The sequence below is a fragment of the Emys orbicularis genome, chromosome 4 (assembly GCF_028017835.1).
Source record: "Emys orbicularis isolate rEmyOrb1 chromosome 4, rEmyOrb1.hap1, whole genome shotgun sequence".
Taxonomy (NCBI): Eukaryota; Metazoa; Chordata; order Testudines; family Emydidae; genus Emys; species Emys orbicularis.
This window is the reverse complement of record NC_088686.1, coordinates 45,276,799-45,290,943: the sequence shown is the minus strand read 5'-3', so window position 1 is coordinate 45,290,943 and position 14,145 is coordinate 45,276,799. Positions and strand designations below refer to the sequence as shown.

Genomic DNA, 14,145 nt, shown 5'->3' with positions numbered 1-14,145 from the left:
CAGGGGCGGGGCTTCCCCCTGTCAGACTCCAAGGGCCCCGCCTCCCGGGGAAAAGCGTACGGGGGCGGGGCGACCGCGCTGCGCTCTTCTTAATGCGGGGCAAAGGATGGGGAGGTGGGGCCAGGGGTTGCAAAGTTAGAGTGAGGGGATGCGGTTCCAGGTGGCAGAGGATGCTAGGTGTGAAACTTGGGGACTATTTTAATATCAGATATTTAAAATATTGACGTCTGCCTGAAATTCAGTAAATTCCCTTTTCTCCATACGGCCTGGGTATAATCGCTGCTCTTTACACCCTGCCCTGCCCCTGGTCTCACTCATGTTTTAAACTGGCACAGCCAGTAGCTCTACCGGCTCTGAAAGCTGTTATAGACATTCTGCCAATATGGTTTGGACAATGGCATTTTACCTTTTTTTTAAACTAATGCCAGTAACAGAGTTCTCTTTGTGGCTGACATTCATTATAAAGGGGACAAATCGCAGTCTACAGGAGAAAATCTTTTTGGCAGCTCTAGGGTGTGTGGGGGTTGGGGGGAGGATACAAGCTGGATGTGAGTTTATAATGGCACCCTCTACCTCTGCAGATACATCTGGGATTAAACTAAGGATAATGTTAAAGATAAAAGTAAGTTTCTACTGCCTTTCTTCACATTTATCTTAACACCTCACCCTCACTCTTTTAGAATTTAAGGCCAGAAGGGACCAGATCATCTAGGCCAGGCCATCACCACCATCCAGCACCAGCACAATGAACCCATCTTTCATTCAAGTTTCCTTGCTTGTTGACTTCAGATGGCTAATTGGCCCATTTCGTTTACCTAAACTTTGTACACCACCACAAAGCCAAATCAACATCAAGTCCCTACATAGTATGGAGACAGAGAGAGATGTATTTTCATTTCATGCTAATTCTGTGAGTTGCTCATCATGCCGCAGAGCTGGATGCAGTACAAGAACCTAAATAGCAAGAAACCTAGATTAGCAAATAAGAGGAACAATGTAACCCCCATCCCAAAGGAATTTTACAGCCAGAACAGAGACACTTGGCTACCCGGCTCATTGCACGCTACAGAACACTGGGCAAAGAACAGGAGGCCTGAGTATGGAGCACTCTGCAGGGCCTGCAGGACTACAAGAATCATAGAATATCAGGGTTGGAAGAGACCTCAGAAGGTCATCTAGTCCAATCCCCTGCTCAAAGCAGGACCAACCCCAGCTAAATCACAGGAGCCACAGAACTGTGCCGGGGAGGATCTGCCCCCTGCCAATCATGCTGCAACCGGCGGGTGAGGGGCCATGTGGATGCAGGGTGGCGGTCGCACAGCGGAGCATGGCAGGCTGTAGAGTGGCGGCGTTCTGAGCAGCAGCAGGGGACATACCCGCGCTGCGCTAGGCGGATCTCAGCTCCTCTGCAGCAAATTCTCCCCATGAGCGAGGCAGCAGAGTAATAGGGCAGGTGCCCAGGCGGGGGCGTTTGCAAGAGGAAGAAGCAAGCAGCGCGCGAGTTGACTGGCTAAACGCCAGACCTTGCGGGATAAATAAAATGCTTTGTTATTGGTTCATTTATAACAAACTAGGAGCTGATTGGCTACTCTCCAGTCCTGTTAGTTCTGCCTCTTAGTCTCTGAGGCGCCTCGGTGGGAAAGTTGGGATTAGTTCAGAGTGGGGTGGAGATGGGCAGTATTACTCCGCTTCTGATTGGTTGACCTGAAGGAAGGAAACTGTGCTGGTTGGCTATGAGTGATGTCATTTTGTTTGTCCGTTTGGTGATTCGCCGATGTGGTAATGGGCTGTGGGGGTGTCACTTCGACATGGGCTCTTTAATTGGCAGATGCGTCGGGCGATGCTTGGCTGTGGGAGGTGTCGTTCTTCGTCGGGGTTTGGTGATTGGTGGGCGCAGATAGTCGGTGGTTGTCTATTGGTGTCACTCTGGCTCTGAGCTCTGTGATTGGCGGGGTATAGGGCGGGTCGAGTTGTCTGTAGGCGGGGCGTCTCTCTCCGTTACCCAGCGGTGCTTTGCGCTAGGCCCCTGGCTAGGCCGCGCTGCTGGCGGGATGGCGGTGGCGGTGCGCGCGCTGCAGGAACAGCTGGAAAAGGCCAAGGAGAGCCTCAAGCACGTGGATGAGAATATCCGCAAACTCACGGGCCGGGACCCCAACGATGTGAGGTGAGGCCGGGGCTGGGTGGGCGCGCGCCGAGGCTGCGGGGGGGTGGCTGGGCCGGGCCCTGGCGGTCCGGGCGAGCCTTGCGGGCGCCTTTTCTCGGGGAGCGATGGGGCCGCGCACGTCCGACCCTGGCAGCAAACCCTGCCGACTGTTCGCGGGTTTTTGGGGCTCCCCAGGCCACAGCCCGACGCACCTTCTCACTTCGGGCACCTGGTTCCGACCCGTGAGTGCGGGAGATTACCCCTCCCCGGAGTGCCCTGGCCGGCGCTGCGGCCTCCCTCTAGCGTGCAGGCGGGGGCGCCCCGCCGCTTTCCTTGTTGCTCCAATGGGGTTGCTGGGCCGGGCGCTGGATCGACTCTCACCACCCCGTGATTGTAGAGACACGGTGCGTGTGATTTGCCCGCACGGTCGGTAACGTGTCTAAGGGGGACACAAAGAGCCTCTCTTCTCCAGTCGTCCGTCAGGCGTGATTCAGCCGGGGAGGCCCAGCCGGGTTGGGATGGGGTCATAGGGTTTCCAAAAGTCCCTTATTTTTTCATTAGTGTAGGTGAGCGCTGCTGCTCATTATTATTATTATTATTATTATTATTTATTAATGATATTGGGAGGAGGGGTAGGGTGGGAAAACAGCCCCTTATTTAAAAAAAAAATACAATGTTGGCGACCCTAAGTAGCAATCCTGCATCCCTGTGCACCTCCCCAAGGTTTGTGCTGCTGCTTCCTGGCAAGGTTTTTCCAAGCAAGGCTCTGTCTCTGGGCACTTGAGGCTCTGTCACAGATCATGTCTGGTGTGTGAGGCCATGCAGGTGTCCACAGAAAGCATGTATTTGCTTACCCTGCTCAAGTTCTAACACCTAGTACATTTCTTCCAGGCCCGCTCAAGGTAGATTATTGACCATCACAGGCCCTGGTGGAGGTAGAGGGCGTGGTAGCATATTGCTAAGGTAAGAAACTGCAGAATTAGATGATAAAATAAAGTTACTGTATGTTTATGCACATTAGCTTTAACTGTGACTACATGAGACATTTATTTATTTTGTGGCCGACTGTCTGCCCTGGCCAAGTGATACTTTCCCATAGTAGAATATCAGGTGTTGGAGGGTCAGAATTACAGGGTTATCGTGAACTTCATGCTACTAATATAGGCCATTTACTTAGCGTTTGGAAAAAGCTATATAATTTGGCTGTTACCAAAATATAATTAATTATTATGGTGGTGGTTTCTTGCGATGTAGGCAAGCATTACCCACACAGACAGGAGGTTTGACTTACCCAGGGTCACAGTTGAGTCAGTGACAGACCTGCATTGGGAACTCCGGAGCTCCAGCTTCCAGGTCTCTGCTCAGACTACTACTTATTTATTGTACTTCCTGTCTTAAGTCTTGTATTTTTTTTAGGCGTGGATTCTCGGATAGTGGAGGACCCCCAGCCAAACAGAGGGATCTTGAAGGGGCAACCAGTAGGTAGGTACAAAGGTGGATATAAAAACTTTACTGGGGTAAAAGGTCATTATGATTTAGCAAATTTAAATGATCAGAACTGGTAATTGTTAGTCTGGTGGCTTTATAATTACTTGCTTAAAGATTACTCATTCCCAACTTAAGACACCCTTGTCACTAATGTTTTTGGAAGATCACTGTTGCAACAGTAAGAGAATGATTCCCTGTCTGTGTTAACATGTCCATTTCACCTCTGATGAAATCTTGTCTCATTCTCCTCACGATAAAATCCAATACAATGGACCTGTAAGGTAGTATTTGCTTTCCATTTTAAGCCACTGGTTCCACTACTGATATGTTCTATAATTGTGAAGGAGTGCGATCAGATGTAGAATTGAGTGGTATATACACACCCTTTAATGGTTCTGAAGTAATATATGAATGTAAACTGTGCCCCTCGCCCCCCCCGCTCAATGGGGTGTTAACACTGAAATCCAAAATGCTTAATTGTCAACATTAACTGCTGAACATACTAACTGAATGTTTTTGCTAGTATTTTTATCATTGAATACAGTGGTAGAAGTTGAGTATCTGGTTGCTAGGGCAGATAACTAAGGCTTATTCTACACATTAAAATTGCAATGGTTTAACCAAATTGATTTTAAACTGATTAAGTTAAACCAAGGCAAACCCATATATAGACAAAGCATAAGGTCACAAACCTGTTACTATGTCTGAGTGGCTTTTACGTGTACCATTCTTGGATTGCAGCTCTGACAGTGGAACTTCATAGCAGTTAGGTTGGAGTGCTCTCATGCTGCCAGCTGCTCCTCCCCTCATTGACTTACATTTCGAGAGTCACTTATCCTGCTAGTGTTCTTTTCCACATCTCATGCACACTCGGGAGAATTAAAACTCCACAAGTTGGTTGATAAAAGAGCACTGACATTTTATTTAAATCCCCTAATCTCTCCATAGCCTTGAAAGAGAATAGTAAAGGTCAGGTTATTTTCAATGCTTGTCTAAATGGGTTAGGCTCTGTATTGGAGAACTACAAACTACCTTCTGTCCCTCTTCCTGCACATTTCACTAGGCTAAGGCAGCCTCTTTGGCATGTCTTAAATGTGTGCTCGTTGAAAACTGCAGAGCTGGAACTTGGAGCTCTGTACACACGTTCTCTAAACGTTACTCCCTTGATTCAGCATTCGGGTGTGTGGCACAGTTCAGTAGAGCTGTACTTCAGTCAGTGTTTAAATAGGACTCTGTGTCCCACTTTCCTCATTTCACAGTACTGTACCACTCATCAGACTGTCCCAAGAGTGGGCGTGTGTAGATGCCACTCAAAGAAGAAATAGAGGTTACTTGCCTGTCACTGGAGTTCAAGATGAACTCTACTCTTTCACACTCCCTACCCATTGTCTGTGAAGTCTTTATTACAGTCACAGACCTGAGAAGGTGGTGGAAGGAACTGAGCTGGCCAGAACGCCACACCTCAGAACATTTACCCTCAGAACATTTATAAATTTACCCTCAGAACATTCAGGAACAATGAAGGAGAAGGAGGGGATATTAGGACACTTGGGTGACACTGAAATGAGCCATTCGACCATTGAACTGCACCCAAGAGTGCAACCCAAGAGTGTGAATGTTTAGAGTCCATTTCAAAGAACTCCAGTTATAGGTGAGCATGTCCTCTATTTTTTTTCTTTGTAGGTTACCTTTAATAACGTATGGAACACAGCAGTGATTTTATTTCTTAGTCCGTTCAATAGACTTTCTTGCCCCATAATTTAGTATGTATCACTGCCAAATTCAGTTTGAGGAACTTGCTACTGAGTTCATGGCTCCTGATAGGGACTTTTTCCTCTTGAAATCTTTTCTGTGTGATCATACAGTGCAGATATGGTGTAGAACTTGTCACACTGCAACATTCTGTAGCAACAATTTTACCTAGGTTTGACTTTATAAAAGGCTCAAAGAAACTGGGTTGTGAAGGAGACCTCTTAAACACAAGCAACACACAGGAATAGAATCTCATAAAATTTTGTTTAGCTTTGCTCGGGTTTATTCTTGTGTAACTGATTCTCTTTAATCAGAAACACTTCCTATTTGGCTGCAGTTCAGCAATAAGGTCTCAATTGGTTTTGTTTGTGGAGTTTTAAAGGAGTTCCGTAGTTGTGTTCATTGTGTACTCTTTTAGAAAAACAAAATTTGCATTTGTTTCAAAAGTATCTTAAAACATCGCATATATGTATGCAGTCTGTCTTGAAGTATGAAGCGTTTATACTTTAGGTTGGCCTTGTGATACAGAAATACCAGGAGATAAAAATTGGGAATAGCTCTGTTGTTGATTTGTAGGCTTGTTGTTCTTTATTAAGACCTGGATTCAGCAAAGCATTTAAACGTGTACACCTCTACCCCGATATAAAGCTATCCTCGGGAGCCAAAAAATCTTACTGCGTTATATCAAACTTGCTTTGATCCGCCAGAGTGCGCAGCCCCGCCCCCCGGAGCACTGCTTTACCGCGTCATATCCGAATTAGTGTTCTATCAGGCCGCGTTATATCAGGGTAGAGGTGTACTTAAGTGCTGTCTCTGTTGGGATGTAAACTTTCCATTATACTTGTTTCAATCTCAAATAATGATGTTTGACTCTTGTATTTTCTCTTCAGGCTGGGTGGGGAACGTCGGACAAGGAGAGAATCACGCCATGAAAGCGACGCCGAGGATGAAGATGTTAAAAAGGTAACAGTTGAGAGAGTGGGCATTTGGCACAGAAGTGCGTAGATGGAACACAAACTGATTGTTTTGTTGTTCTTGTAGCCGGCGTTGCAATCTTCTGTTGTTGCTACCTCCAAAGAGCGAACACGTCGAGACCTAATTCAGGATCAAACTATGGATGAGAAGGGAAAACAAAGGTACCTATAAATCTATTTTCCTTATGCTTATGTGGCGCCTTCACATGTTCTGTCTCCTAACATGGAACATGGTGTGATTTTTAAAAAAAATTCATATGGTTACTGAAGGCAATATTTATACGTGACAGGTGACTTTGAAGGGCTACCTTGAGAGTAAATGTAGCCTAGATACAGTTCTTAAAATGGATTACACGATAGAGAATGCATTGTCCTCAGATCTCACATGCTTCTCCCCTCCCTACAAAGACTTCAGGACTCTGCTCCTGTTCTCTTCCTCCTTCCTGCCTGGATTTTGCTGCGCAGGGTGAGTCCCGTGGCTCCATGCTAAGAGGAGTAATTGCTTCTGGTACCCTATCTCCTCGGGTAACTGCCCAAAATGAGTGAGGGGGAGGAACTTTCTGTTGGGGGAGGCAGTAGCCCTTAAAGAGGAGGGGCATAGTTCCTAAAAGTAAGGGACAAGGGGGAAAATCCTAAAGGCAGGGAAAAGAGGTATTGGGTGGGGAAGAAGAATATTCAGAAAAAGGCAGTAATGGGAGGCATGGAGGAGTGAGTTTATGGATAGGGGAAGGAAGTAAATGTATTTACTTTAAACAGGTCTTATAATTGTCAAGCACATTATGCAGTTGGACAAGATCACAACTAGCCTGTTGTCAATGAACTTTTATTCCCAGCCTCTAGAGTCAAGTGAGAGAATCAGCCCCTACCACTGACTTTGTGACAGTCATCGTATAAGGTTTTGTGCAAACACATAGTGATAGGTGGTCCTTTCCCCAGCTGATAGACAAAGGATGGCTGAGGAAATGGAGGCACAGAGAAGTGAATTGACTTTAAGTTCACACAATAGTCCCATGACAGAACCCAGACTCTTCCAGTACATGGATCCCCCTACTAGACCAAACAGTTTGTTCAGCTTTGGTCTTTCTGCTATTCCCTGCACTTGGAACAGTCTTTTGCTTTTAATTCTTTGTGCCCTTTTCTAAATCCTTCCTTAAAATCCACTTTTTCCATGTATGTATTTTACAATGAATTCTTCAGTAGTTATTTTTCCACACTGTTACCTGAACTGTTTTCTGTTAGCGTGAGATCTTTTGGGCATAGATCATGTCTTAGTCTATTTGGTAAAGCAAAGTGTACACTTATATCGAAGTATACATTATTAATTATGTTCTACGCTGTTGGCACAGCCCATACCTCTTTCTTGTGGCCTTGGAATGTTAGTGACCCTTTAGAAATAGGTGTCACTAATCTACAATAATTTCCCTCAGTGTTTATGCAAGCAAAATCCCTATGTTTTAAACTGAGTCTCAAAAACTGTTTTGTCTTTTATTCAGGAATCGACGTATATTTGGCTTGTTGATGGGCACTCTTCAGAAATTTAAACAAGAATCCACAGTTGCTACTGAAAGGGTACTTGTTTCTCTTAATGTTATATGCTATAACCTGACACAACTAAAGCAAGTGAGGCAAAATTAAGCAGTTACTGCTTCAATGCACGGAGTGAAAAATTCCCATGATATATGCATTGCTTATAGTGAGACATCCCGACCCCAGGGGCCCAAGAGTTTAAGAAGCTTTTAAAGCTTCTTTGAACTGAAAAGCTATAAAAACGAGGTAGGGATTCTTCTTTCTTTTAGGATTTGAAAGTGCTGAAAACTGAGCTTTGTCCCCAGTTGTCATGACACAAGTGATAAATTGTATATGCTCATAGGAAATTTTAAGAAAGCATCATATTCTAAAACACTTGCAGAGCAGGAAAAGGATAACATATTCCTCTTGGTATTGAGTATGTGGAGTAATTTCAAAGTGAATGGCACTTGTAGCCAACTAAAAGGCTGGCTGTGATATCTAACCAGTCAAACAAGTGGTCTATTACTGTGAACAATACAAAACGAAACAGTTGTTAAAGATAATCACTGACTTAAGATGTAGTGATTCTATTTCTGTGTTCTGGTTTTGTAAACCATAGGCAACTGTGCCAAAAGTACATAAGAACGTAATTGTGCTACGCCACTTTTGTGCACAAGTCAATGATTTTTCCATAACATGTATTGTAAACCTTCCCATTTTCAGTAAATAGATGTCTCTCCTGTAGTATTGATAAAGCTATTGTTAGTAACCATTTAAACTAGAAAAGCATTTTTGGTGATTGGTCAGCCTGATCCCAAATGGATGACAAGATTTTTTTTTTTTTTTTTTTAAAGAATAATTGCTTAGGTAAAATTAACTATTTAACAATTATTGATAAGTTGCAGTTCTGAGTTCTTTCCTATTGAGACAACTGTTTGGTCTTAAACTGAGGTCAGAATTTTTCTACAGGTTGCTAGCTAGCTTCTGAATTCTATCTTAACTTGTGATTAAAGGAAGAATATATATATTTCACTCCATAGTGTAACTGCATGTAACATTTATGTTTGCATAACTCTTATACTTACAAATCTGATCAAGAGTACGATAGCATTTTCTTCTAGTGTTGAAAAGGTAAGACGATACTTTATTTACCTTTAGCAAAAGAGACGTCAAGAAATTGAACAAAAGCTTGAAGTGCAGGCAGAGGAGGAGAGAAAGCAGGTTGAAAATGAGAGGCGAGAATTGTTTGAAGAAAGGCGTGCTAAACAGACAGAACTGCGTCTATTGGAACAAAAGGTTGAACTTGCTCAACTGGTGAGTATTCTGACTTTTACTCTCAGTACTTCTCTTATGTAAAGTATACTCTTGTGTATCTTATACTTTTTCCTTTGTTTCTCAGCAAGAAGAATGGAATGAACATAATGCCAAAATAATTAAATATATAAGAACCAGGACAAGGCCCCATCTCTTCTACATACCAGGCAGGATGTGTCCCGCTACGCAAAAGCTAATAGATGATTCGCAAAAAAAAATGAATGGTAGGTGGTATGTACAGGAAAAGGAGTATGAGCGTACTCCCCTCCCTCAAGCAAGATATGTATTTTCTTTAACTTTTTGAATTTCAATGTCTTAATTCCATTACTAGAACAAATTTTACATTTCTAAACAGTGGTTGGTGGAGAAGTGGGGTGAGATTTTGTCACTTAACGCCTTTTTTAAAGAAGTCATTATCTAGTGCAAAATTAATTGAGAAGTGGTGTATGCATATAGTCTTTTAAAGGTGTGTGAGTTGTATTCTTTGCTTCATGTTATCGCCCGTAGCCATGTCTCACCTGTAAATGCTAATGAGGCAAGAAGGTAAGGAGGCACATTCCATGGAGCGAGCATGTGTGAAAATGTAAGTGTTACCAAGGAGTCAGCAACTTGTGTGTTCTGAGGAACAGAACAAATTAGCTCTTTTCTGATAACTTAAACAGTTTTTAAAAATTATTGATCTTAAAATATATATATATATATGCGCACCCTTTTCCTCAGAATAACTATCTAAGTTTCTTTCAGGAAATAATTTAAAGTAGATCAGTATGTGTGGTACTTGAGCATATTATGGGTTTTTTAAAAGGGGATACTTCAGTTGAGAATTTATCAATTGTAGTATTTTTCCTTGAATCTTCTTAAACATGAGATCTCCCTCCCTCAAAGCCTTTTATTTATATCATTCTGACTGACCTTCCTAGCTGAAAGGAATGCTGTCAAGTTAAATTCAAATTTAAAACTAGTTCACGTGTACAAATACCTTATTAATAAAATTGATCTTTTTAAACATCTAATTTACTTTATGCCATTTAGGCTCTTACTACTTTCATTTCATCCAGCTTAGACAATGGAACCTAGTCAGTGCCAATAGTATGAGTACCGAAGTGAAAATGCTCAGGTGTTAGTCTTGTAAACCAATCCAAACTTGACAAGACCCAACTACAAGCATTAGGGTTGAGTTGAAAACAGCCTAACATTCCTGGGCTTAAGGATTACCTCCTCTTGTTCATTGGGTCGGCACAGCAGCAGTTGCATGCCCCTTTCCTGCCGGCCGCCCCTTCACCTCACTGCCCTGTGTGCGCTGCAGAGTGAGTGTGTTGATGAGTTGCAGTGCCTCTCCATAGCGCGCACAGTGCAGTGAGGAGGCCGGCAGGAGCTGGGCCCCAAGGATGGGTGTCAGCACTGAGTACAGGTTCAGAACTACGACCCAGGGAGAAGCGGACACCCTTCATTTGCAGGGCACTGGGTTGAGGTGGCCTGAGGGGTTGGTGGTAATTAGCCCTGGTGGCTCCATGGAGGAAACAAAGTAAAGAAAATTGAGTCCAGGTCATTGCTAGACCCTTGCAATCTGACTGGAATACAAGTGTTTCTATCAGGTATGAAAACAACTCAACATGCTCAGGTTGGCTTTGGATTGGCGATGGTCTAGTTTGGTTTGGATCAGGCTTTAAAATTAGGCCCAAGGAAACCTATATTCTGATGTTTGATTTAAACATATTAATAGCATTAAAAATAATAATAATTCTTCATTGGAATTCTAGAAATGTTGAACATCTGTTGACCAATTTTTTTGGATAGCTTTTCATAAAACCTAAAATTTGGGCTTAAATTCACCTACCTCTGTCCCCTTTTACTTTCTTGGTAAACTATTGCCATCTTTTGGATTACACTTGAATAGCACAACACTTCGGAAAGATAACAGGAACATAGTATTTTACAATTCATAAACACGTATTTGGGAATAAGTAAGATTTCAGTCTTAACTTTGACAAGTTATTCTGAAATTTACTCTTTCATGTTTGCCTCTTGTTCTCCAGCAATATTTGAAAATAGACGCAATGAGTTTGCAGAACAAATTAACAAAATGGAGGCCAGGCCCAGAAGACAGTCTGTAAAGGAAAAAGAACAGCAGGAGGTGCACAATGAAGAAAAGAAAGAAGAACAGAACAAGGAGCAGGAAGAGGGTAAGGTGGCTCAGCAGGTGGAAGAGATGGAGACAGGTAACCAGAACAATGATGTAGAAATGGAGGAGGCAGGGGAGGAAAAGGTGAAAATAGGGGCAGGTCATAGTGATGCAGAGAAAGAACAGGAGGAGGAGGAGGAGCAGAAACATGAAATGGAGGATAAGGTAGAAGAGAGAGCTGAGGTGAAGGAGAATGACAGGCAGCAGGATAGTCAGCATGAAGAGGTTATGGTTGTAAGAGAGGAAGGTGAGAGTTCTCAGCCAGTGGATAACGAGCAGGATATGATGGAGATGAATGAGGCTGATAGTGTAGAACCATTAGAAAGTGAAAATAGCAAGGAAGTGGAACCAGAAGCTGAGTGTGATGCTCAGCCAGCAAAAGAGCTTAACACTGATTCTCCTGAAAAGGAGAAAGCTAACAAACCAGAGATTGAAGCTGAACCTGAAGAGAAACAGGAAGAGGAGCCTGAAGCCCAGCCAGAGCCTGAGGCAGAGATACAGCCCCAGCCAGAGTCTGTGCCACTGCCACAGCCTCCGCCATTGTCTCAGTCCATTCAAGATCAAGAGCCTCAGGCAGACCAGGAGGAAGTCGCTGTGGTGTCTGTAAAGCTGGGTGAGTTGCAATCAGATCAGATCCAGGCAACGAGTGTAGAAATTAAGAGTAAAACTAGGAGTAGAAGCAGGGGTAGAACAAGGAACAAGACTAGCAAGAGTCGGAGTCGTAGCAGCAGCACTAGTACTAGTAGTAGTAGCTCAACCAGCAGTAGTAGTGGCAGCAGTTCCAGCAGTGGCAGCAGCAGTAGTCGGAGTAGTTCCAGCAGCAGCAGTAGCACTAGTGGAAGTAGTAGCAGAGACAGTAGCAGCAGTAGCACTAGCAGCAGTGAGAGCAGAAGTCGAAGCAGAGGACGGGGTCATAACAGGGATAGAAAGCGCAGGAGGAGCTTGGATAGGAAGCGAAGGGATGCTTCAGGACTAGACAGAAGTCACAAGTCTTCAAAAGGTAGTAGCAGAGATACAAAAGGATCAAAGGATAAAAGTTCAAGGTCTGACAGAAAGAGGTCTGTGTCAGAAAATAGTCGGTCAGGCAAAAGAACTTCACGGAGTGAAAGAGACCGTAAATCAGACAGGAAAGACAAAAGGCGTTAACAGAAGAGACTAAACTTCCTTAGCCTAATCTTTGCAGCAGAAGATTACTTGATGAGTAAAAGGATTCCTTATGAGGAGGAGAAGGCTGCCTTAACAAATGCATGCTGTAAAAAGTCTTTTGGAAAAATGCAGACCGTTTACCAGGCATCTTGTACTTTTTACATAATTTTGTAAAAGGTTACTTATCAAAATTATGTGAAGTTCCAGAAAACTGTAAAAATAAAAGAATTAACCCCCCTTTGCATCTTTTTTAAATATCCTGTACTCATTAAGAATCTCTGTATATTTTAATAGGTAAATCTTTAAATTGGTGTGATCACTTCTACTTCTGTATCATACATTTTTTTTTTTGTAGAAATAAATGTGCATTTTAAATAAATGGTTTGAGATGTCCTGTTGACACTTAACTTTCCCCTTTCAATCTACATATTTTAGGAGCTTTTATAACATTGTTACCTAGCATAATTACCATTCTACCTTCTCTCCTCCATCCCTGATAAGAATTGGAATTCAAAGTCCCACTAAAGACAGCCTCAACTTCCCAAAGCAGGAGAGAGAGGGGGAAGTGAACAATCTGTTTTCACTTCTTTTACTTTCTTCCCCACCCTAATCAATTCTAGCTTGATTTATTTTCCCATTTTACAAATGTGTCTCCAACCCACATTTGAGCAGTAGTTAAATAAAAATGCTAACGTAGACCAAGACAGAGTCAGAGAGTCTGGAATGCTACTCTATCCTCTGCAGGTGCTCAGGTTATGTTTACAACTGTGTTCTGAAAACAATGTCTGTTTAGTGATGCTCCCTGCTTTGTTGGCCAGTGGTGGAAAAGGCCAAGGCTTCTGTTCATTTTTAACTAGGATCTTATATTTGTTTGCCACTGATTAAACTTTGATCCCTATGTGCCACTATGACTATTACGTTGGAGTTATCTGGGACTAATACCAATGTTGTGTGTGTTCAAGGATACTTTTTGAATGTATTTGATAGGGAAGTATGTAAATTCCAAATAAAGCAGTATGGTGTATCAAGGTGACTTTGTTTTTATAAATTTGTATGAAACAATGACATACCTGTTGGCCTGTTCTGTACATGTGCAAATAAATGTGGTTAATTAGACTACTGAATGAATGCTTAAGACTGTTTCTGTTCATATTAATCTGTAAAGGCTAACATTGAGAGAAACAAGGTGGGAAAGGTAATATCTTGTATTAGACCAACTTCTGTTAGTGAAGAGAACAAGCTTTCTAGCGTCACTGAGCTTCACTTCAGGTCTGGAGAAAGGTAACCAGAGTGTCCAAACTAAATACAAGGTGGGAAAGATGAAGCATAAGGTCTTCACACGTTGTAGGAGACCTCTTAAAATGAAGTGGGCAATTAACACCTCTGCAGTTATAGGACAATGGAGGCAGCCAAGTGTAATCCAGTTTGTTGTAATGGACCATAAAATCAGTGTCTCTTAAATTAATGGTTTTTAGTGTTGTGTGGGTTTCCATGAGTCCTGTAACGGCATATCACAATGTGGTATACCTCATCCACTGCATCGTATGCCTTAACTATCTCATTTCACCCATGTAATCACTATGCATCAAACTCGCACTGAAAAATAAGACTAACACCTGTGGGTGAACACTTTTCAC

At 42.9% G+C, this 14,145-nt stretch overlaps 1 protein-coding gene across 1 annotated transcript; it reads left to right on the top strand.

Annotated features, from left to right (window-relative positions):
• Nucleotides 1-1,999: 1,999 nt before the first annotated feature.
• On the top strand, nt 2,000-13,628 carry PNN (pinin, desmosome associated protein). The gene is made up of 9 exons (XM_065403140.1): nt 2,000-2,164; nt 3,035-3,106; nt 3,560-3,625; nt 6,274-6,346; nt 6,425-6,519; nt 7,851-7,926; nt 9,025-9,180; nt 9,266-9,404; nt 11,217-13,628. The coding sequence occupies exons 1-9, from the start codon at nt 2,052-2,054 to the stop codon at nt 12,506-12,508; spliced, it is 2,082 nt and encodes a 693-aa protein (XP_065259212.1). The 5' UTR covers nt 2,000-2,051; the 3' UTR covers nt 12,509-13,628.
• Nucleotides 13,629-14,145: the final 517 nt, after the last annotated feature.